At 35.2% G+C, this 24,298-nt stretch overlaps 1 protein-coding gene across 5 annotated transcripts in view; it reads right to left on the bottom strand.

Annotated features, from left to right (window-relative positions):
• Positions 1-23,692, bottom strand: part of LOC133174756 (serine/threonine-protein kinase mig-15-like) — a 47,093-nt gene extending 23,401 nt beyond the window's left edge. The window contains exons 1-22 of one of the 5 annotated variants that reach the window (XM_061309848.1): positions 23,396-23,692; positions 22,967-23,032; positions 22,528-22,584; positions 22,361-22,405; positions 21,930-22,010; positions 21,561-21,609; positions 21,300-21,361; positions 20,838-20,928; positions 20,655-20,727; positions 20,409-20,466; positions 20,126-20,180; positions 19,841-19,919; positions 19,337-19,506; positions 18,567-18,645; positions 17,491-17,535; positions 15,720-15,940; positions 13,210-13,290; positions 10,171-10,205; positions 9,443-9,582; positions 8,703-8,717; positions 7,053-7,114; positions 6,635-6,732 (exon numbers count right to left, since the gene is read on the bottom strand). In XM_061309848.1, the coding sequence (XP_061165832.1) occupies positions 6,635-6,732; positions 7,053-7,114; positions 8,703-8,717; positions 9,443-9,582; positions 10,171-10,205; positions 13,210-13,290; positions 15,720-15,940; positions 17,491-17,535; positions 18,567-18,645; positions 19,337-19,506; positions 19,841-19,919; positions 20,126-20,180; positions 20,409-20,466; positions 20,655-20,727; positions 20,838-20,928; positions 21,300-21,361; positions 21,561-21,609; positions 21,930-22,010; positions 22,361-22,405; positions 22,528-22,584; positions 22,967-23,032; positions 23,396-23,446 (1,713 nt within the window). In that variant the 5' untranslated portion in view covers positions 23,447-23,692. The remainder of the gene's footprint in view (positions 1-6,634; positions 6,733-7,052; positions 7,115-8,702; positions 8,718-9,442; positions 9,583-10,170; positions 10,206-13,209; positions 13,291-15,719; positions 15,941-17,490; positions 17,536-18,566; positions 18,646-19,336; positions 19,507-19,840; positions 19,920-20,125; positions 20,181-20,408; positions 20,467-20,654; positions 20,728-20,837; positions 20,929-21,299; positions 21,362-21,560; positions 21,610-21,929; positions 22,011-22,360; positions 22,406-22,527; positions 22,585-22,966; positions 23,033-23,395) is intronic. The other 4 variants (XM_061309851.1, XM_061309849.1, XM_061309853.1 and 1 more) reach the window with 4 other exon arrangements.
• Between the last annotated feature and the right edge of the window lie 606 nt (positions 23,693-24,298).

Here is a 24,298-nt window from a genome sequence, read left to right as displayed (position 1 = left end):
CTGAAACAATAACATGTGACCACAGAGCTCCCATAATAGCATCTTAATAAATTAAGCAGACCTCCTTCATCACTGCAGAGAGAGCTCTCATCTGGTTATAATGGATTTTAATGAAATCTGCTTAGTTTGATTATCCACAAAGTGCAGTCGAGCAGAAACCAGAGATGTGCACCAGATGTGTTGTCAGACATTACTTCACACACAAACTATCTACCTATAATAAACATGGCATGCCCGTAATCGGCTCTTTTTTTATTGGTCTATGATGAATCTACACATTTGCTAAACAAGACCTGACATAACAAAGATTTGGCATGCCTTCCGACACTTTGTTTATAATTTTACAGGCACGTGAAACAGGATATCTCCTATTTCTCCCAAGCTTTCTTTAGCTCCAGATGATTGATCAGTACTTGTTGAAATACCATGGATATTGAGTATCTTTATTTGAACTAAACATTCTGAAGCATTTTTAAAATCAGTTTTCATTTACTTCTATTCTCTAAGTCTTAAATCTTTTATTTATTTACAAAGAATCAATTCTGCTAAGCCATGTTCCCTTAATGTTATAAACAAAAGAGCAACAAGACAATGCCTTGCTCTGAAATCTGGCTGGGTCCTGTCTCATAGTAAAATGAACTCAGAAAATTCTTGTACAGGTTCAAAAGCAGTGCTCAGTGAAGTGAGGTGGAATGAATTATGATCAATTTAAGCATCAAGTGAAGCTGAAGGAAGTGTTTAAGGAGCCATTGACAGCTTAATAGAAGCTCCTCACTGGAACACAGGACTACTCATCCCTGATGCCACAGCACAGCATAATACAACTACAGAAAATTTCAGTTTTTTCGCTTAGCACTAAAAAAGATGTGACTTTCAGCGCTTCTTATAAATGTGCAAGAAAACTTCTGTTTTAAAGCACTTCATGAATAGATTAGTATCTTTCAAGACAGAAAGTTTTTTTTTGCTCACATGAACATTAGAACCCAGAACAAGAGATGCAACACACAAAGACAACACTGTGTCATTATTATAAGTGTGATGAAACAAAGAGATCTTCTTACTAGACATAAAAAGACAACTCTGTTACTAGACTAAAACACAAAGACAAATTCTTATTGTCACAGCTTCCACAGACAAACAAACAACATTTGTGTCCACGGCCCACAAGATATATAGATAAACAACATTCTCAGTCATAAAACATCAAAATTACTAGGAGAAAGTTAAAACTTTTCTATAATTTCTGGCTCATTTTAGTTTTGATTCCTTAATTCCACTTTTTCTTGCTTTTTTTTTTTCAATTTTTGGCAAAAATAACATATGGTATACTATAAGCCAGTGTATGATTTTAATCTCCAAGTTACATCTTGAAGAAAAGAAAAAAAAAATACGCAAGCTTTCAAAATTAGTGTCAAAATACAACAATAATATTTTGTTAACTAATTAAACCAAACTCAAACTAAATTTAAAACATCAAAATGTTTATTTTTGTAGTCTGAATTCAATAGAAGCCCTTACACTATTTTGACTTCTAAGTCCTTATCAGTTAGATTTTAAGTACACAATGTCTAAAATTACATTTCCTGCCATTCATTGTGTTGTGTGTATTTATATAATCTTGTTCAGCCGCAATCAATCCAAACACCCTTATCCCACCCTAAGTCACCTAACACAGTCCAAAATCACTCAATCTAAACAATTAAGTTTTATCTTTACATCCTGACAGAAAAGTCCCATTTTTCAAGATATCTCAAATATATCTTTGAGTTTTTTCCATAAATAAAATGGGCTTTAGTTTAAAGTTTATTTATAATGCCCCTGGAATTTGCAGAGTTACTAAAAGTATATACTGAAGCAAATAAAAATTACTTTGGACCCCTCCCTCCCCGTTTAGAAAACGTGGACCCCACCGCTACCACTTATAAATAGATTCTTTTCACGTTTGGGAATGGATTTTACAGTTTTTGTTGTTTGTTTTTTTTTTCTTTTTTCCTTGTCAAGAAATTTCTGGGTTGGAAATTTTTTGACTGGGGTGGACCCCCGGGAAAAAATTCCTGGATCCGCGCCTGTGTGTTCTTATTTCTTTACTGACACCAAAATCCTACCAAAAAAAAAAATCATCCAATGAACATCTAAAGCAAACTACTTGTACGATTAAAGGAAAAAAATCCTCCGTTATTTATTAGCCAGTTGGACTCTCCTGGGGAAGTGAGTTGGTATCGGGGTTCACATGCCAGTAATTTGTTTCCCCGGCATTAGGCTCTACTCCATGATAATACTTTCCATCTCTCAAGATCTCCAGATCGATGGTGGAGGTCCTGATAATCAGCTGAAGAGTCAGCAGGCAACTCACACACGGCCATTTATTCCATTTTTGATCAAAGTCCTGGATTGACTTTACAGCAAAGGGAAGAATGATCCAAATTTTCTAGTCCCTGACCAATAAAACTAACTGGATATTGTAAATAATGAATAATTCAGTGTCTCCCTGCTGATTACATTTCTACACTTCCTAAAGTCAGAGGAAGTGAAGGGTCCAATATTAATCAAAATCTCCCCAATCTCTTAAAAAGAAAGATAAAAATAGAGAAAATCAGTGGGACCTAATCTCCCTCCCTACAAATTACACTTTGTCAGTCCCAGCTGGGTATCTTTCTTTTGGCCTTTTGTTAAAAAATGCCTGATCTGTGTTGGAAAACAGTTTATGTTCAAAGAAAAGTCCTTTAGTACAATAATTTTCCCTAAATTCAAATAAAATAATAATTAACATTCAATATAATAAAAGTACTCAATAGCCTGATGACTATCAATTTTATCTCCAACAACCACCCCACCCCCCCAACCCTGTCTTTAGATTTCCCACTCCCCCAATGTCAAGTTTCCATGTCTCTGTCAACCCATCCCCAATATACATATATTATAAAAACAATTATCCCAACATAGTGGGACAAACTTGATCTATTTACCCAATATCTGCCATATAAGAGTGACATAGTGTTTTCTCTTCTTTGTTGTACCTGAGTCGTCAGGTACAGTACAGGTGTTAATTTACCTCAAACGACACGAAGATTCAATAACTTCTGAACAATGATGGCACAGCTTTTCAAATATTTATCACCACAGTGTGGCCTTTATCCATTTTATAAAAATAAGGTCAAAAAAAGGTGTATTATAGAGGATAGTATATCCCTACTGAGAAGATTAAAGCCGTGTACAGACACACGGGTAGTGTTACGTACTGTATAAAGTCGTTAATGTGTAACAGTGATATTAATTATCTAATGATTCTTATACATCAAGTAATGTGTTATTTATTACAGATATCGTGATGGGGACACATTGTCTGTGTCACCTCTACGTTTGATCCTATGTATCAGTAGCAGAAGTCAGCAATAAACTGAAGATGACTAATCACAAAGAACTCTTAGGAATAAAACAGAAATATAACACAACAAAACTTAATAGTACATAAAGATCTGCTTTCACTTAACTTTTGACTTTGATTCAAGATCAATGAACACCCAATACCCAAGAATACTTTATGGGTGAAGTATGTTAAAGAAAATTAATCCAAGGGAGTGAATACGATATTGGGACAAGTGATATCAGACTGTCAGATAAAAGTGATATTACACAGGTAAAACTCAGTAAAAGATATACAAGTGATATCAATCTGACAGGTACACAGCTTCAGATCACTACAAGGGGTCCACAAAACAAGGTCAGGATAAAGTTAGTAAAAAATTATCTTATTGATGTTTAATAAGATATCAAAATTATATTGACTAAAAATGATCCTAATTACTTTCATTCATTTACATCTGCTTTTTAATAACTTTCTTTATAATGATTATGTAAGTCATAAATTCACACATTCAGTCTTTGTCTTAACAAAGTTTTATGGAGGCATTGACTCACTCTTCTCCTACCATACTACATCCCCCCAATCAATTTTATAAAACTCACCCCCCCCCCCCCCACACACACACATCAATTTAAGAAATCTATGAAAGTTACACAGATGGTATATTATCAGTTGTGACCATTACTTTTCCAACCCCAGTACTAGCTCAGTGTTCAGTTAGGACTGTAAGATTTCCACCCCCAGTACTAACTCAGTGTTCAGTTAGGACTGTAAGATTTCCACCCCCAGTACTAACTCAGTGTTCAGTTAGGACTGTTAGATTTCCAACCCCAGTACTAAGCTCAGTGTTCAGTTGGGACTGTTAGATTTCCAACCCCAGTACTAAGCTCAGTGTTCAGTTAGGACTGTTAGATTTCCACCCCCAGTACTAAGCTCAGTGTTCAGTTGGGACTGTTAGATTTCCAACCCCAGTACTAACTCAGTGTTCAGTTAGGACTGTTAGATTTCCACCCCCAGTACTAAGCTCAGTGTTCAGTTAGGACTGTTAGATTTCCAACCCCAGTACTAGCTCAGTGTTCAGTTAGGACTGTTAGATTTCCACCCCCAGTACTAACTCAGTGTTCAGTTAGGACTGTTAGATTTCCACCCCCAGTACTAAGCTCAGTGTTCAGTTAGGACTGTTAGATTTCCAACCCCAGTACTAGCTCAGTGTTCAGTTAGGACTGTTAGATTTCCAACCCCAGTACTAAGCTCAGTGTTCAGTTAGGACTGTTAGATTTCCACCCCCAGTACTAAGCTCAGTGTTCAGTTAGGACTGTAAGATTTCCACCCCCAGTACTAAGCTCAGTGTTCAGTTAGGACTGTTAGATTTCCAACCCCAGTACTAGCTCAGTGTTCAGTTAGGACTGTTAGATTTCCAACCCCAGTACTAAGCTCAGTGTTCAGTTAGGACTGTTAGATTTCCACCCCCAGTACTAACTCAGTGTTCAGTTAGGACTGTTAGATTTCCAACCCCAGTACTAGCTCAGTGTTCAGTTAGGACTGTTAGATTTCCAACCCCAGTACTAAGCTCAGTGTTCAGTTAGGACTGTTAGATTTCCACCCCCAGTACTAAGCTCAGTGTTCAGTTAGGACTGTTAGATTTCCAACCCCAGTACTAGCTCAGTGTTCAGTTGGGACTGTTAGATTTCCACCAGGTACTAGTTGTGCCTATTTTAACCAGCCTCTTTATTTTCCAGTTTGACACTTTACACTATGTGCTTTCAAATGGTGCTTTACTTAATTAAGATCACATTTATTCATTCACGCAAAAGAAGTTCTAATTTCCATTATCCCAGTATCTTCATGTAATTTGTGTTATTCATAATTTCATCAGGTTTATTATTAATAGAGGATCTCTCTCCATCACCAAACACAACCATGGGAGGGGTGGGGTAAAATTTAATCTGGGCTTCCCTTCCTTTACTCCAGCATGCTAGAGGTTTATGGTGAGATACTTTTGTCTGGACTCCGAGGTATAAGGGTAGGGGGACCTTAACAAAGGCTCTTGTAGGAATACCCCTCTTCTTGATCTCGCAGTAAAGCAAGGCTTTCAGTTAAACAACTCTCTACACCCCCCTTCTTCCCAGTCTCCCAGCTGTAACATGCCTTTAATTCCCTGTTATCCCCTGATCCTCTGACCAGCTGGGTATAAATAAATTAAACAGGACCCCTCCCCTACTGATAATTAATAAAGTGTAAACTCATGATAAAGTCTTCTTTCTCCCTTTTCTCAACCTTAAACCTTACCAACCCAGAAATTGAAAAAAAATTCTAATCTTACATTCACAACTAGGAATTAATTTGGAGAACACCCACTGTTCCTATACACAATCAGGGGGGTCCTGACTTCATACAGAATGCCCCTCCCCCCTGACCTCCCAATGGTAACAGTTTGTTATCACAACCACCATCAAATGCCCTGTAATCCCCCTAATCCTGTGCCCAGCTGGGTCTGAATGAATCCAACAGGTACCCCCCCTTCCACACCATCTGAATCCCCCCTGTTTTATTGACTCAGTATTAACTTTATGATAAAGTCTTCAGACTTGCCTTCAATAAATAAACATATCATGGAATTAATGATAATACTTCAACATACATGTATATCTTACTAGAAATGTGTCTTGTATGCATGCATTATGACATATACACAACTCCAACTGATACTGACCCATACAGAAGCTTTATAACTTTACACTTCACAGTTTACCATGAAACTAAACTTTTCCCTTAAAATCCTGTTACCCCCAAACCTCTCCCTCTATCTTAAAACCCTTCTAACTTCATGACCAGCTTCAGTGACACAGGTCCACTCATAAAGAACAACTATCACCAGTAACATCTAAGATGGAGATACATGCAGACATACACGCATGTATAACATTAGTCTCATCCTACAGATGACTATGGTCCAGTCATCATCATCACGGTTACGTGACAGCTAAGACAGAAAGACAAACACGCGTACAAGGTTGTCCATAAGAACTGAAATAGAAAGGGATAAGAAGGGAGTCTTTGGTTCCTTCCCTAGTGGGGGTTGAGGGGCAATGCCAGAATAACCGGGGGATTATGTCATTATAAAAGGGGAACTTCCCTGGCCCCCCGGGTTTATGCACAAATCTGATGTAACGTTAGATTTACCCTTCGGATGACCAGGGTTCCGTCAACATTGTTACAGTTACGTGACAGCTAGGTCAGAGAGACAAACATGTGGAATGTTAGACTTACCCTTCGGACGACCAGGGTTCCGTCATCATTGTCACGGTTACGCGAGTTCTCACTGACTTTGTTGGCAGGGCTTTGGTTGGAGTGTGATGGTGAAATGTCTACAAATACAGACAGCTCAAAATGATACAACAGTCATAACAACAATGCAATAAATTAATAAAGAATACATATTATGATAACGTGAAAATGTGATGAGACACAGTGCAAATATGTTCTGTGATAAACTTGTAATAGAATTCAAAAAAGTCACCATCTTCAATGACTGAAATACCATGTACACATACAAACATGTATACAAACATATACAAAGATACACAGACAGACAGGCACTTATTGGTGTGGATGACAATGGAAGACAGGGTTTCTGATGTGTCATGGTTAAATATAAACACAGACAGACAGACAGACAAACACTTACCTGTGTGAATGACCATGGAAGACAGGGTTTCTAATGTGTCATGGTTAAAACCTCCAGTAGGTCTGGAAAAAAAACCCACAAATATACAGATCTCACATCATCAATATTTGCCTAAACTATCAGAGAAAAAAAAGATCAAATAATATAATCAGAAGAATCAACTAAAAATAATTTGATTATTTCAATTTACCATTTTGAAGTCATATCTAGAATAGACAGAGTTAATTCTTTAATCCTGAAAATCACACATAAGCTCAGATACATGTATATTTACAATATGGCAATTGCTATCACGGATTTCTCTAATCATTTAATTTTTTTCTCTTTATCTATTGAACTTTTTTTTATTTATTGATGTTTTCCCATCTCTGCTTTTATTTACTTTTCCCATTTTTGCTTTTATTTACATGACTAACTGGCAGTGTAAACATATCCAAGAAAACAAAAGCATTAGTTTGTTCAAAATTACTGCCAGAGTTATCTACCCGTTAAATTGTGTAAAACACCACCACTTCATTTCATATCCAGCACAACATAAAAACCCCACAGGTCATTCAATTATTACATGAAATACATAGCTAAATAAAACATAAGTGAGATTAAAATTTGAGGTATACCGATTAAATGCAAAAGTAATTCAAACCCAGTATACTATAGAGGGTATACAGTACAGAAAGTTATTAAAGTAATAAACATGACGATTGCTTACAAATGTAAATTTAGAAAATCTGATTAGTAAAAAAATTAACAGAAAGAGATTTCATACAAAATATTACATTGAATAATTAACAACCAAGTAATAATCATCAAATCATATATATATATGGAAAGATACATTTAAAAATCTCCGATATTCATTCGATTAACAAGCAATTAATATATAATTAAAACACACTCCAGCATGGTCAATGTATGGAGGTTTCAACAGGTTCTGGGAAAATCAAAGCTGTGTGGAGAAATTTATCTAAAGCAAGGGAATATTTAAATCCAAGGGTGTCTCATTATATCTCTTAGATTATCACTCACAATACCGTACAGCAGGTAATTTTAGCAGGATGCTAATTTTGGTTTATTTTAGCGTTATGGTAGTAACCCGCTAAAATTTTAATCGTTAAAATTATCAATATTCTTCATAGTTTTCTTTTGCAACGTGTAAAAACCATTTGTCTGCTAAAATAAATTATTGGCATACCTTTGAGCAAGCATAACGCCAAATTTAACACCCGCCAAGAAAATCCGCTATACAGTATTAAATCTCTACTACCTTATTATTTTATAAATTTTAATTTTTTTTCACAGAAAAGTTATTTTAAATAGTTGATCATAGTACAAAGATAACTAGTCATGACTGCTAGATAAAAAACAAAGTGTTCTTCCAGCTCACTTTCCTTTATGACTTATTTCAATCTGTTCTTTAAAACTTTCGTTAGTTTTTCTGGCTATAAATATTCATTACTCCGAAACTACCATGTATTCAATGGGACATAAATGAAGTTGGTTGTAACTGATTATACACAGGCTTTGGGGAGGGCAGCTGTATAGGTATGTAATTATATATATGTGTTTACTATATCATGTATATATACAGAACTCTGGTATATAATGCATTCGATAAATTGTATTAAATAAAATCTTACAAACATCACATACATAGCAGTTCTTTTTCTACAACAAACAGTCAAGGTTTCACAATCTTACTAAGGCTTCAGGGAATAATTTAGTTACATTTTAAACATCTGCTTTCTAAATCTGTGAAAATACTAGAGTTACTCTGAGCACTGTGCTCAAAAAATGATACCCTCAGCTCCCATATGAGTATAATAGCAAAGTTCATTTATTTCTATGGAAAACCCCAAATATCTGTCTAATCGAAATGTAAAATAGGAGGTACACGATGGCACTATGTAATAAAAATTTTATGAAAGTCTTGTTTTATTCAGTGACATAGGAGGAGTTGCAGATAAGAGATGGATTCCCCCCAAGTATTATGGATATATGTAAGAACCTACACAGGGATAGAGACACCCCAATCACTATATACCACCAGCTTTTTTTTGGTGGTGGGGGGGGGGGGGGGGGGGGAAGCAAATTCTCATCCTCTCAAAAATATGGATCAAAAAGGTAAAAAAAAAATAAAAATAAATGTACATATATTTTTAAGGACAGATGCACTAAACAAAGTTTTCAAAAAGTTATTATCAGTTCAGTCTAAGTCATATTTTATGTATATGGACTAAAAGACGTTAAATTTTTTAAGAACTTCAATGAAAATTCTTTCTAAGTTTATCTGTTATTGTTTATTAACTTGAGAGCTTTATCTACTGATCTCCTAATATGAAAACTACTCTATAATGAAAATTAAAAAACAAAAACTAAAACCTAAAACGTACAGAGGTCTGGCCGGTTCTGAGGCAAGAAGAGTTCCGTCCCTTGTCACCTCCTCTTCCACTTCTTCCTCCTCCTCATCTGAGGAGCCCTTCTCCTCCTCAGGAAACATGTCTATCAGCTGTTTGGCATACTTATCGAGGTCCTACAATATACAATGAAAACGTACAGGGATCGGTCTCAAAAAACCAACAAACAATATACATTTGTGAACAGGCCATAAAATAAGGACCCTTGGAATTCCAGAGGTGAGATCAGGTGCCTAGGGGGAACATACATTCCCTGTCAACCGGTCATACCTGCCATACACCCTATATATTGATCAGGTAGATGGAATAATGTGTAGTCAAATTTAATTAAAAAACAATAACCTAAAAATTGGTATGAAGTATGTCAGTCAAAATACAACCCACTGATAGTTTGTCTTTGCAAATAAGGTCATTATAGCAACCATAAAATTACCAAAATGCTGACTTAAAATGAGGTTGTTGAAATCCCTGTAACATCATCTTATTTGTCAGTAGCCTGTCTTGGTTTAAAATTGATTGTACTCAGATCATGCTCTAAAGTATCGAGTAAATTGGGAGACATTAACATCATAAACAGGTGAACATATACATATAACAAATTATTCTTTGGAATCAGGAATCATGATTTGTAATACAAAAGCACCAGGGCATATCCTATGAGACCCATATGGAGATAAGCTTTTGTAAAATCAATGAAGACATACCTCTGGTTTTTGGGCTTTACTTGAGGGTCTTTGCTCTGAAAGAGAAAAAACAAAATACTGATATTACATAAGAATCATTATTACACTTCTATAAAAGAGAGGTTCTTATAAGAGCAGCACAGGAAAAGATATATTTTAAAATGTTTAGAGTGATTTGTCCACCCATGAATGTCTAGATATATTTCTCACTCTGCTCCTCCATTTCTAAAATATAAATCCTCTGTAAACATTGCTGCTTTTAAAGACATGTAGCAAACCAAAATCTCAGTAAAATATAAATGTAAAAATTTCTTTTGATCAGACTTTTATTCCTGAATCTCTTGTTGCTGTCAGTATTAATTGGTAAGCTTCCTGCCATAAGTGGCCCTGTTATTTTCCCCCCATGCTGCTTATGAATGAGTCTGACAAGCTGAAGGGTAACACAAAATGGCTCTACTCAAAGGACACCACAAACTTACCTTCCTCTTACAGGGAAAAACAAAACTAACTAAAAGCATGCACGATCACATCAATATTTCAAGAAACTCATACTTAACTATTACAGACTTTAAACTGAAATCTTTATGCATCAACAATACTCATACATCTTATCTTATTGTGTTATTTTACATTCAGTGAAACCAAACCCAGAACCTTATCTGATATAACGATGTACCGGTACTGAGTGGTGAATTAGCAGTGCTATATGTTTCAATTTAAAAGATACTTATAAATCTGATAGACAAATATAAAATTTTAGATACAGTATATATTACATGTTAAGACATGTGCTTTGTGCTGTGGTGGGGAAATGAAAGGGGTGGGGGAGAAAGAGGGAGGTTGAAAATCTTTCACTCTGGGATAAAGCACTTTGTAGGAGAAAACTTCATTAGCTACAGTTTCTCTACAAGGAAAGTTTTACAAAAGAAAAACATACCATCAAATTTTCTTTATGCATTATAAACAAATTGAATAGTGTAATTTATTTCTTTAAAAAAAGTTATTTGTTCTGTATTTCATGTCTAGAAATCCGCTGATCTTCTCTTGCCACCTTTTGTAAAACTTTCTAATTTTAATAATGGGATTTTTTTGTTGTTGCTTCTAAAACCAACAAAACACTAGGAACAATCCAATTTTTAAAAAAACAAGATTTTTCACCTGGTACAAGTAAATTGTACAATGCCAATTTTTATACAAAATTTTTAAAAAAAAATTTGTCGTCTTTACTTTATAGATAAAATCCAATTGTCATGAAAAGTTCCTGGTATAAAAAGCAGGTAAAGTTGGGCGGGGGAGGGGGTGTGTTGCGTGGGAAAAGTCCAGAGTAACTATGACAATGGAGACTGAGGATCGCAACAGCTGAACAATTGAATTGAGTATCATTTATTTATTTATGTTCAATTTGTCATAATTTTATTACCTTCAGTTTTATAGACTGCACTAATAGACATGATGACTACAGTTAAACTTCATTATCTCGAAGTTGACGGGACCGTTGATGAACTTTGAGATATCCAGGGGTTCGACATATCGAGGGTTATAATTTTAATGTAATTCAAATAAACTTAGTGCAGTGAATATGCACTTAACAGCAAAAACATATCAAATTTCTTCTTGTTTGAAATTATGTATACGATTACTTTAATATACATGTAGTTAGCATTAAAAAGATTTTTACATTCTCTTTATAATTCACAAAATAAAAACTTTGTATAATATGCACAGAAGTAAAATCCATCTTCCAACCCGGCAAGTCAACCGCTAGCATCGTTTCCCATGTATACATAACAGGATATCATCTACGCATTGTAAATCTAAAACCGGTTGCTGTCAGAATAACGCAAACAAAATATACAAAAAAAATTATTGGAGAAACATGTTCAAACATGTATAATCAGTTAAAAGAAATTATTTTACCAATAATAAAATCAAATGCAAAAGAAGAAACACGCACTTTTGTCTAACAATAGAACAACACTGAATTACAGGGCACTAGCACAAGTTTTCACTGCGACACACGCTCACATGATGGTGTGTATGGACGATATAGGAAAAATAAATTCTAATTGCATTAAATTACAGAATTTTGTTTCACTTTAATGTTTATAATTTTCGCTTTCATATGTATAAACTATGCAAGCGTGCAGTATTGAACATATCTCTAAATACCGATTATCAGGACAAACGTACCCCAGCCACAAAACAATCAATGTGTCATCCAACCGTATGGATAAGACTAATACATACAACTTTTGGCTTGCATAATTAAAATCAATGTAAGCCATACATACACCTTGTATAATTATCGCGCTATTATCTGTTGATCACAGGAACACAGGTTACCCGTGCGTGACAGACAGGTGGCTGTTATCAATAGAGCGTTCAGTTTACATAACGGACTTGATCATCAGAGCGGAAAATCACCCTGACTTCGAGATAACGCATGTGATTTTAATGAATGGGTACACAGTTTTAGTTCGAGATAACCGGGGTATTCGACATTACCGTGTTCGACATAGAGGGGTTTATTTTAATCATTTATAAAGCAAATTTCGTCGGGACCGCGGCCGTACTTCGACATATCCGTGGTATTCGAGATATCCGTGTTCGAGATATCGAAGTTTAGCTGTATTTTGCATAAAGCACATGAAAGGAGGCTGCAGTTGCAGAAAAAAAATTGCAGGTAAAAGAAAGAAATGGTTCATGAATTAATGAGAAACTGACTAAATGCTTATATTGTATATTGTTCACTTTAAGATATGGAGTTATAAGAAAATGGGCATTACTAATTTATTTTCTTAACCACCCTAAATTAAACTTTTAAAAGAAGACTGATATTATAGATCAAAAAACTTTGTAAAGACAAAGAAAAAGTAAATGATCTGAGGCAGCAGAATTCTAAACCACCATATCTGGGTTATCTTAGAGCACTGAAAAGCAAATAAAGAAGCCTGTCATGCAAGTTAACGCTGGACTCTCCCCATCTCTGGGTTCAATTCAAATTCTTGCTCATGTGATAAAAGCCCTGAGTAAATAGCAAAAGAACATTGTCTGTGTGACCTGAGTTTTCATCCTCTGACCCGGACTCACTATTGTCCTCGGCCTCCGGGTCTCGGTTCACGTCCTCGGATTCTTCCTCCACTGGAAACACAATGCATCAAAACCATGCAATTTCACAACCGAAATTTACCATGCATGACTATAAATACCTGTTGTATGAAGATATCAAAGAGCTAAATTGTCCCTACTTTACTGTTTTTATAACACTTTAAATAACATTTATAATCTTTGGGGTGAAATATCAGAAAACTAACAAAATAGTCTTGAAATGAAGAGAATGTATTCTGAGTTAATTTCTTTGCTTCTCTACACTAATTCAACAGGTGTATGAATTCATCCTCATTTTTAAAATATACAAGTAGTAGTGTTATATCTCATATTGACCTATGGTTTGCTCTTATACTGACATAGGCTGTAGTGGTCTCATTTCATATTGACTTATGGGCTGTAGGGTCTGATATTATACTAACCACTTGACTGTAGTGGTCTATATATGGACTTATGGGCTGTGGTGGTCTGGTGTTATACTGACCTATGGGCTGTGGTGGTCTAGTGTTATACTGACCTATGGGCTGTGGTGGTCCGGTGTTATACTGATCTATGGGCTGTGGTGATCTGGTGTTATACTGACCAATAGGCTGTGGTGGTCCGGTGTTATACTGATCTATGGGCTGTGGTGATTTGGTGTTATACTGACCTATAGGCTGTGGTGGTCCAGTGTTATACTGACCTATGGGCTGTGGTAGTCTGGTGTTATACTGACCTATAGGCTGTGGTGGTCCGGTGTTATACTGACCTATGGGCTGTGGTAGTCTGGTGTCAGGGTTCGACACTAACGTTAGTCCGTTAGTCTCAGACTAATACATTTTCATTCGGACTAATAAAATCTGTGACTAATTAGTCCGAGCGGACCAATAAAAATTTCTGGAAAACAATATGAATAAATTACCGATGTCGATTCTCGACAACTTTTACTAGAAAACCCCGCATTTATTTTTAGATTTCTAGCTTTTGGCGGGTAGTTACGCAATTCTGAGTCAATTCAGCGCTTTATTTTTCGACTGATTGATATGAAGTAAAAGGTTTTAGCGACCATGATTTAGTATGACACTTAAAAGAAAGATGTTGGACGTTTTGGATGTAATGTAAAGACCAAAAAAAAAAGAAAAAAAGAATGAGATCGCTTATACGATCGAACTTGCTGATTGCGAGATTTCAATGAATCTGTGGAATAATATATTTCACGTAAATGCTTTGTTTATTTCAAAAAAATAGTATAAAATGTATATTAATTATCACGTTAAATTAATGTTTAAAAACTTTTTTTTTGACGGACTCATAAAATCGCGTGCGGACTTGTAAAAGTAAAGAAGCACTAGTCCGGCCGGACTAAAGCCTTAAAAAGTTAGTGTCGAACCCTGGGTGTTTTACTGATCTATGGGCTGTGGTGGTCTGGTGTTATACTGATCTATGGGCTGTGGTGGTCTGGTGTTATACTGATCTATGGGCTGTGGTAGTCTGGTGTTATACTGATCTATGGGCTGTGGTGGTCTGGTATTATACTGACCTATGGGCTGTGGTGGTCTGGTTTAATACTGACATATGGGCTGTGGTGGTCTGGTGTTATACTGATCTATGGGCTGTGGTGGTCTGGTGTTATACTGATCTATGGGCTTTGGTGGTCTGGTGTTATACTGACTTATGGGCTGTGGTGGTCTGGTGTTATACTGACTTATGGGCTGTGGTGGTCTGGTGTTATACTGACCTATGGGCTGTGGTGGTCTAGTGTTATACTGACCTACGGGCTGTGGTGGTTTGGTGTTATACTGACTTATGGGCTGTGGTGGTCTGGTGTTATACTGACCTATGGGTTGTGGTGGTCTGGTTTAATACTGACCTATGGGCTGTGGTAGTCTGGTGTAATACTGACCTTTGGGCTGTGGTAGTCTGGTGTTACACTGACCTATGGGCTGTGGCAATCTGGTATTATACTGACCTATGGGCTGTGGTGGTCTTGTGTTATACTGACCTTTGGGCTGTGGTGGTCTGGTATTATACTTACCTATGGGCAGTGGTGGTCTGGTGGTATACTGACATATGGGCTGTAGTGGTATGGTTTAATACTGACCTATGGGCTGTAGTGGTATGGTTTAATACTGACCTATGGGCTGCAGTGGTCTGGTGTTATACTGACCTATGGGCTGTGGTGGTCTGGTGTTTTATTGACATGGGCTGTGGTGGTCTGGTTTAATACTGACCTATGGGCTGTGGTGGTCTGGTGTTATACTGACCTATGGGCTGTGGTGGTCTGGTGTTATACTGACCTATGGGCTGAGGTGGTCTGGTGTTTTATTGACATATGGGCTAAGGTGGTCTGGTGTTTTATTGACATATGGGCTGTGGTGGTCTGGTGTTTTATTGACATATGGGCTGTGGTGGTCTGGTGTCATATTGTTCCATGGGCTGTGGTGGTCTGATTTTATACTGACTTAGTCTGGTTTTATACTGACCTATGGACTGTGGTGGTCTGGATATCTGCTGCTGTCTCCCTGGACCTTGTGGAGGTTGGTAGGGACCAGGCCATCCCTGTTTAGAACTTGATGGCCTTTGACCCTGTCGACCTTGCTGCTGGACGGGTACGGGGCGGGAGTTCTGGGGGTGACCTTCACGCTGTTGAATCAACTGAAAGTTTCTTTTCAGTGTGGATTCCCCTGGGATCTGGAGGATGGAGCTAAAAGAAACAGTCAGACCTTACATATACTGTATACAGGGTTATTTTCGCCCCGTGTTATTTTCGCCCTTTCACACTTGCAAACAAGTTTGCCCCATTTTAAATTCGCCCAGTCATCGTTTTGTTTAAGAAATAATACTGTATTCCTTTAATTCGCCCCGTTTTAAAATCGCCCAAATGAGGGTAGGGCGAAAGGGGCCAAAAAATAAAACGGGGGCGAAAATTTCCCTGTATACAGTAGTTACAGCTCTTTTTTATATGTAAGATTTAGTTTTAAAAAATCTTTAAAAACGATGTTTCTTTTTCAGAGATCTTGATTTCAATGTATAGGGGACAGACTTTCATAAATAAGGATTTCAAAAGCATATGCACTTTATTCATTTGTGTTCCAAAGAGAAGTCTTAAAAAGCATGTTTTTTAAAAAAAAGAAAAGAAAATAAAGAAACAGCATAACAGAGAGATTGTACTTAGGATCAATTGATTTAATTATTCTGTAAAAAGAAAGTCATATAAAATGTTTGAACTCAAAAGTTGTTACATTTGGGAATTAAGAGAGAAGATATCTGATTCTTAAAATTTATAATCTGGCAGTGTCTGCCAAAGTGAAAAATATTCATAAAAACATAGTGTGAATAAAATTTACAAAATATCTGAAATCAAGAGGTTAACCAGGATCAGAGATTGCCAACAAGCTCTCCTGGAATATACATTCTTAAGCTAGCCATTTTATAAAGATATTGCATGCACTTGATCATACAGGTTTGTCAGTGAGGTATATTCATACATAATTATCACTGTGAAAGTGAAAACATATGGTTTAATCTCTCATCAGCTTGTCACTGAAAAATTTAATATCTTTAAAATAAAAAAGAAGTTAAGATTCATTGTCCTTCTGTTCACTTATATAAAATTTCGCTTAATTGATAATAATTTTCCAAAAGAAATCTACATAAAATTTGTAATGCAAACAATTTCCACATACCTCGTGGTGCAAAAGTTGACATAAATTGACTTTAAAATTGAAAATATTTTAAATGGATTTTTCAATCAAGTAAGAGTTATCTCAGACTCTTTTTAGAGGGTTGATGAACCTTAAGACACATGCAAGTTAACATGCAAGATGTGTACACCTGGCCAGGTTTCTAGGTTTGACATCAGGTCATAATCTGTAGCCTCAATGCATTATCATACATGTATGTTTTGTTTAAATTATAAAATTAGTAATACAGATACTGGGACTTCGACATTATGAGAACAAACATAAAATTGGTTTTGATGTGCTTTACAGATTATTTAATAAGTAATTAAAATGATCAAAAGTTGCTTCATTCTGCCTCTTCGTACTTACATTCAAAGAAAAAAATTAACACTATCTCCTGAAAACCCTACAGATTTGGAAAATTCTTTTTGAATAAACACAAAGTAATTCTATGATCTTATAGCCTACAATTCTTTGATCTTATTCTTATAACCTACAATTCTGCAGTCTTACAACCCTGAAACCTGGTCAGATATTCACACAGAGAAGGAATAAGAACAGGTAATGTTACACTGGTCTGTTAGGATCCGGCTTGCTATCTCTACGTCTCGCCGTGCTGGGAAAGGGAAGGTCAAAAGTTATAAATAACATACATAAAACAGCTATACAGATACACTGTGCAAACACTATCAGTTTGGGGTTTCTTTTGGTACTTAGTATCTATTGTGGGGTAGAAATGTCCAATAGTCTGTACATTCATTCCCAGTGCAGCTATATTTTTGAATTTTACTAAAGAGTGGGGTGAAATTGCTAAGCTGATTCAAGGATATAAGAGACATATAAAGAGTCCCAAAAACATGTACTTTTTAGGTGACAATGTACCCTCTCATAAGAAGACTTACAGTCTATACCAAATACTCCTCACAAATGTATTCCAGAAGTTTTAATTGTTTATGAGCCATTAGGATCAGTCAGACTTATTTAAACATATTACTCCCCCCACTCCGAGTGGTTTGTTTCATGATAAATGAGAAATTTAGGTGAAGGTCATTTATTATTACAATGCATGTCTCCCCAAATTCGAGGGACAGTTTGGAAAATGGTTACCTACTCCTCTGATATTAAATCATGTCTGGGTAATTACTATAATTCTCTGAATGGAATAGATTCTAACTTTAGTATACTATTGCCCTTGAATTAGACATGTGTCGAGAAGTTGAATGAATAGACCAGACTTAATGCCTATTTTATGTAGTATTTCTTCCATATTCTGTGAAAAACACAATGTTTTACATTCACAACATATAATCATGGTACCACATTAATCTCCATGCATTCTTAATTAACTACTGAAGTTCTTCAACAAATTCATATAAAATCAAGTCAAATATACAGCAAATAATGGGTGAGCATCACCTTTTTTTTTTTTTTTACTAGTAAACAAATGAAACAAATGCACACTTCATACAGCAAAAAAATTTAAACTATATAAATTTTCCTTACAATACATTCAAACCTACATGTACATGTATATATAAGCCACACCCCAACCAATAAGATCTTGCTTGCCTACATTCAGCAGCAACTCCCACACAAGTACAACCCATGGCCACAGTAACCCTCTCTGATCATCCCCCCCTTGTTTACCTTGGTTCACCGGCCATGTTTGTTTCCTCCTCCTCCTCCACATCACTGGGTACCCACTCCGTCATGTTGTCCTCGTCATCTGAAATCAAGTACACCTCAAAATAAAATCAAGTACACCTCAAATTAAAATCAAGTAAACCTCAAATTAAAATCAAGTACACCTCAATTTAAAATTCTAGTAAAATCAAGTAAACCTGAATTTTAAATTACACCTCAACTTCAACTTTTGGAAAGATCATGAACACCTAATCAATTTCTAGTAAAATCAATTTAATTTTCTCAAAAAATCCAGTTCACCTCCACTTCAACTTCCTTAGTAAAATCTAGTACATCTCAATTTCATTTCAACTTTGGTATTTCAATCTTCTGAAGTTAATTCAAAAGCAGTTCAACTTTATTTCAAAGCAGAATTTATACTGCATTAAAAATTCAAGGCATTTTTAATTTCAATGTTGTTGTAAACATTTACAGTATTATGTGATTTAGAGCATATATGTCTTTGGATATTTGAACATTGCATAAATTTTGAAGAAGCCGTAAATCAGTTCAACTTTATTACAGAACCACTTCTCAAAGATGTTTATATAAACAAAATGTTTCTTAGTTTAGTCACACTTATTACTTTTTTTGTGGTGTTTTTTAATTAGTGAAACTAACTGGGTGCTATTTGTATGGTGGTTCTCATTTGGGTCTTTTTTAGTGGTGTTATTAATATTGTGGTACTAATTTGGGTCTCTTTGAGTGGTGCTATTTATATGGTAGTTACTGACCCGGTCTCTTTTTGCGGTGCCTGTCTATGTGGTCCTTTAGCTGAATTCGGACCTGTCGCTCCGTGGGTTGGTCCTTTATGAATGGATGTTTAAGTAATGTTTCTGTATTTGGCCGATGCATGTAATCCTTCAGTAAACAAGTCTCAACAAAATTTGAGAATCTTGAGGACCTTAAAAGAAAAAAAAACAGGTCTGTGATGTTAAACAGGTGGACCATGAAAATCTTAAAGGAGAAAAGATATATGTGCAAACAAATAAAATCTAACCATTATCAGTAAGACACTCAGCTATTTGTCACATAATTCTGGGCTGTGTTTAAGATTTTAGCTGCTATGTAGCTCTAATTAAAGCTACTATTTTGAACAGTAAGTCTAGCCATAACAAGTATTAATTCATACTTTTTTTAATAGATATTTTATCTAGCCTATGAGCAAGGCTACCTGCGATCTTGAACATTATCATAGCCCATTACTTTTCTTAATTTCAATCCTGGCTGTTACATACCATTTGTTTGATTTTAATCTCGGTGGAGCGTTCCTGGGAATGAGGAAGAGAGCCCTCATGGGATGCATATCACACAGCGCTGAAAACAGAAAATATTGCAAAACCTAATTCTGATTTATCTGTACAAAATCAAATCTTAATACATGTGTAACAAAAGTCACTTGAAAGTATATGTTAGCACATGGCAACAAAAGGATAATTAAATGACCATACATTTTAAAGTGTTATCTTATGTGCCTCTCAATCAAATAAATCATCTTAATGCTTTAATTCCAGAATACTTACGTGGTTTTCCCTCTGCCATTTCTATTGCTGTTATACCTAGAGACCAAAGGTCACTCTGAAACGATAAATAAAACAGAGTTATCTCCCTTTTTGCATATTTAGGAAAACTCCATTCTTGCATCTAGTTGCAAGAAACTGAAACTGTGAAAATCATGCATGAAAAACACACAGGGGAAAATAATTTAAATTCTACAAGACATTTCTATATTTCAGTGACTGATGTTTCCATCTCCCAAACTACAATTAAATTCAGCCCCAGTACTTTTATTCTGTGTACACTCACCCTGTTGTCATACGTAGCATCTGGGTTCTCATCACAAGCAATCACCTCGGGGGCCATCCTATCAAAATAAGAATTCAAAGTTCTCAGACCAAGCAGATTACATTCACAAATGCAAAATTCACTAACAAGTAAATTAACACAAATGACATCAGATTGCCTTGGTACGTAAATTTCGTCAATTAATCCAAAATCAATAAAAAATTAAGATTGAAGAACACATCAAACTGTAAAATCACTGAGACTTACCAGTAGGGTGTCCCTATAAAGGTGTTCCTTCTGCCAATGGTTTTATCTAACTGGGCACTGACTCCAAAATCAACTAAAAACAGATCAGAATATCTATAAACATTTACATATCTGTCTGGATGTTTTTGTAGGTATTCATTTACCAAATATCTAATAAATAGAGCAAATATGCTTCTCACTGACCTAGTTTGACTTCAGCATTGTCAGTCAGTAAAACGTTTTGTCCTTTGATGTCTCTGTGTATTACTTTATTGCTGTGTAAATGTGCAAGACCCTGGAAGAAGTACACAAACTTGAGCACTACTCAGCATAATCAGAAATGGAGAAATTCTAAATTTAGTTCTTTAATTAACAGTAATAAACCGTCTAAGGCCTACCTAATCAGTTTGATTACAAAATTTACTCTAAAATTACTGTGCAATATGCATGAAACTAAGAAAGAAAATCTAAACAAAACATTGCAATCTGTTTTTGAACATGTTCAACAACTTTTTTTCCCTTGATCATAAGCAGATTAAGGCTGGTAGATGAAACACTGTTGTATTAAAGAAAGGGATCAACAGTCTCAAATGCAAGTATAAAGGTTTTTCAAACCTTCCATTAACATTACACAAAGCTTATACTCTGACAAACAAGAAGTCTTACCCGTAACATCTCTCTGCCAATATACGCAATCCATTCTTCCTTTAAACTGCTTCCTTTTGTGGCTAAAATATAAAAGTTTAACATTTTAATACTAAAATTGCTGAACAATAACTTGTGAATGCAGAGAAGTTTTTAAGTTTCCATTCTTGTTTTCCTAATGTAAGACATTGCACATCATGCATATTTTATCTATGCATTATGCATACATGTATATATTTTACCTCTCCATTTTTAAATAATTTTTTGACCTTTGACCCTTACCTTTGACCAGATCTGTCACTGAACCCGCTCCACAGAACTCCATAACCAGCTACAACAAAATATACAAAATTAAATTTAAGAAAGGTGTTGTTGTTACTTCTGCAGACCTATACACACATGTAATGTATTATTATCATACTTGTTCTTGATTCATTTCTTGAGACAAATCTAGAACTTTCAAACAAGAAAATTATTGAGCAGTTGCATGGTTATTTACTAAGATGTTCACTTAATGCATTTTAAAATTATTTCATCATATTTGTCAATAATTGTCTTTCTGAGACTGATCAAAATAATCAGTTTTAAAATCAAATTCCAAAAATTTACCAACACTTAAATTCTACATTAAATTCAGATTAAATTCCTTGCCCATAATTGATCATCTTTTCCTGGAGGACTTTTCTTGATAAATGCTCCATAATACGTGGCAATGTTTCTGTGGTTAGAAAACTGCAACATAAAAATATTATAGAAATCACATGTCTGTTAAAATTGAGAATGGAGGGTGGGCACTTGTAATGTTTCATAATAAACATGTAATTAGTGTTTTCCCTTTATTTCAAAGTAAAGGGTTAGAGATCAATTGTAACAGGCTTTGGGATGAGGTTTATGACAAATCTCTGTGGACCTTACAAGTAATACAACAATTAAATTTTGATGTTTCTATTTCAAAGCGGCATTTTTAGCAATTGAAGCGGTTAATTTGGCCGGTAGCCATTTCTTTGGGAAAACACTGTGTAATGTACACATTTTTTTCAACACATTGATTTGTCACATGTTACATTATTGTACCCACTAACCTTCTTGAGGACATTTATTTCTAGTTTAATTTCCTCTTCTTCATCCTTCAAAATAAAATTCAACGAAAAAATAAATCAAGCACTTAATATCAATACAATCAAGAAAAAATAATGTTTACTCTCGTGGATACTGTCCTTGTTTACACCTTTAACAAAAGACTCCTCACCTCGGTGACATTCATCACTTTAATGGCTGCCAGCTGTCCCGTCTTTGTGTGCCTCCCCTAAAAAAGAAAAAAAAAGCTACATTTAATGGAAGCATTGATCATGTTCCCCACATGTATTTCTGAAGTAGAGTAAAATAAGGCTTCATTATTATCCATAAAGTTAACAATATATCTTAAAGCCATGGGGAGTGAATTCACTTTGCTGTAAATGTCAATTCATTATAGGCATCTTTGCTATATGTATATGCTTGTTTTATTGTATTTTACTGTAGGTTACACATGTTCTTCTGAACATGTAAAACACTTCATCATATGAGGAAAACTTGCTGACTGTAAACATGGTAAAATGTATGTTTACAGTTCATCTTCCACAGATATGCCTTGCCATAAATTAAAAATTTGGCTTTTTAAATATCCAAACCATTGGTGGACTCCATACCTTGTATACTTGGCCATAAGTTCCATTTCCAACAACTTCAATCAGATCAAATATTCCTGCTGGGTCCTGCAAAGTATGAAGAAAAATATAAAGTTTCTGCTTCTTCTGGAAGTTGGGGTACCCCACTGGTTCATTTCTATAGTATTCTTACAAAAAATGATATATAAAGATATTGAAATGGGTAGGAATAATCCCCTGGGATTAAATGATAATGCAGAACATAAAATTTGCCTTATGTAAGAGGATCAATGTTTTTTAGAGAGTCTGACAGATATTCTTCTTTGTTCACTGTTATTATGTTGTTACTTAATCAGCTGATTTGATAGGGGAATAGAAAACAATCCCGTTCTTTGTAAAATGATTGTAAATATATATTCCGCGAGTGTAAAATATGTATTATTCTAATTGAATTTATAATCCCTTTCTTACCCTCAAACTCGACAAGTCTATGTCGTCCAAACTAACGTTAGTGGAAGCCATCTTGGATTTGATTCATTGAAAAACTTCACTTCCTCTTCAACTTTGCGCCCACGAGAACCACACCACGGGTCAATACCGATTTTTTAACAATAAATAATCGTCGTTTGGAGACTGTTTTCTGTTTTAAATTGAGAGATCATCATGCAAATGGCTGCATGCATCAGAAAAAGTTTCCAAACTTGGAACTGTTCCGCTATATTTACACATGCGAGTGACAGATCAGTGCATTGTGGGATATCAGTCTAAGGGCGATAACTCTCACACAATGACATCATCCGGAACCAGGTGCGGTGCATGACGCACAATGATATTTTATTTTGTTGTTGTTGAAAAAGAAAGAGGATATGTTTTTTTTTTAAACTTCACTTGGTGAAGATACCAGGTATTTTATGAACTGACCATGTTCCCCGTGAGAGACAAAATAGTTGTCTAAACTGAAAAAAACAATACCTAAAAATCACTCACTTTAAAGAATAATATTCTATTTCTGTAAATCATTGCCCATTAAAAAAAAAAAAAAGAGTCGTATACTTTTAAAAAATTATGAAATTAAAGTAGGTTGACATATTTCGAAAATAATTTTTTTCCTCTTGCATTGTTTCTTAGTACAACCCCCTTCCTTTCTTATTTTTAAAGGGGAAAACACAGTTTATAATTATGAGTAATTATTTACAACATCAAAAACTAAAAAAATAGTTTTTTTTAAAAGAAAAATACCAGGCCTATATTTTCACAATCTTGGATTATGTTTAACATTATGTGTTTCCGAATCTTGTTAAAAATGACAGGTGTTATATACATATCGAGATTATTGAATTATTCATAAATATAAAATTTTAAACTATTTAAACA

The sequence above is a fragment of the Saccostrea echinata genome, unplaced genomic scaffold (assembly GCF_033153115.1).
Source record: "Saccostrea echinata isolate AGI-Se365-2 ecotype Australia unplaced genomic scaffold, CSIRO_AGI_Sech_v1 ptg000059l, whole genome shotgun sequence".
In the NCBI taxonomy this organism is placed as follows: Eukaryota; Metazoa; Mollusca; class Bivalvia; order Ostreida; family Ostreidae; genus Saccostrea; species Saccostrea echinata.
The sequence above is the reverse complement of the archived record's forward strand: the minus strand, read 5'-3'. Positions and strand labels throughout refer to the sequence as shown.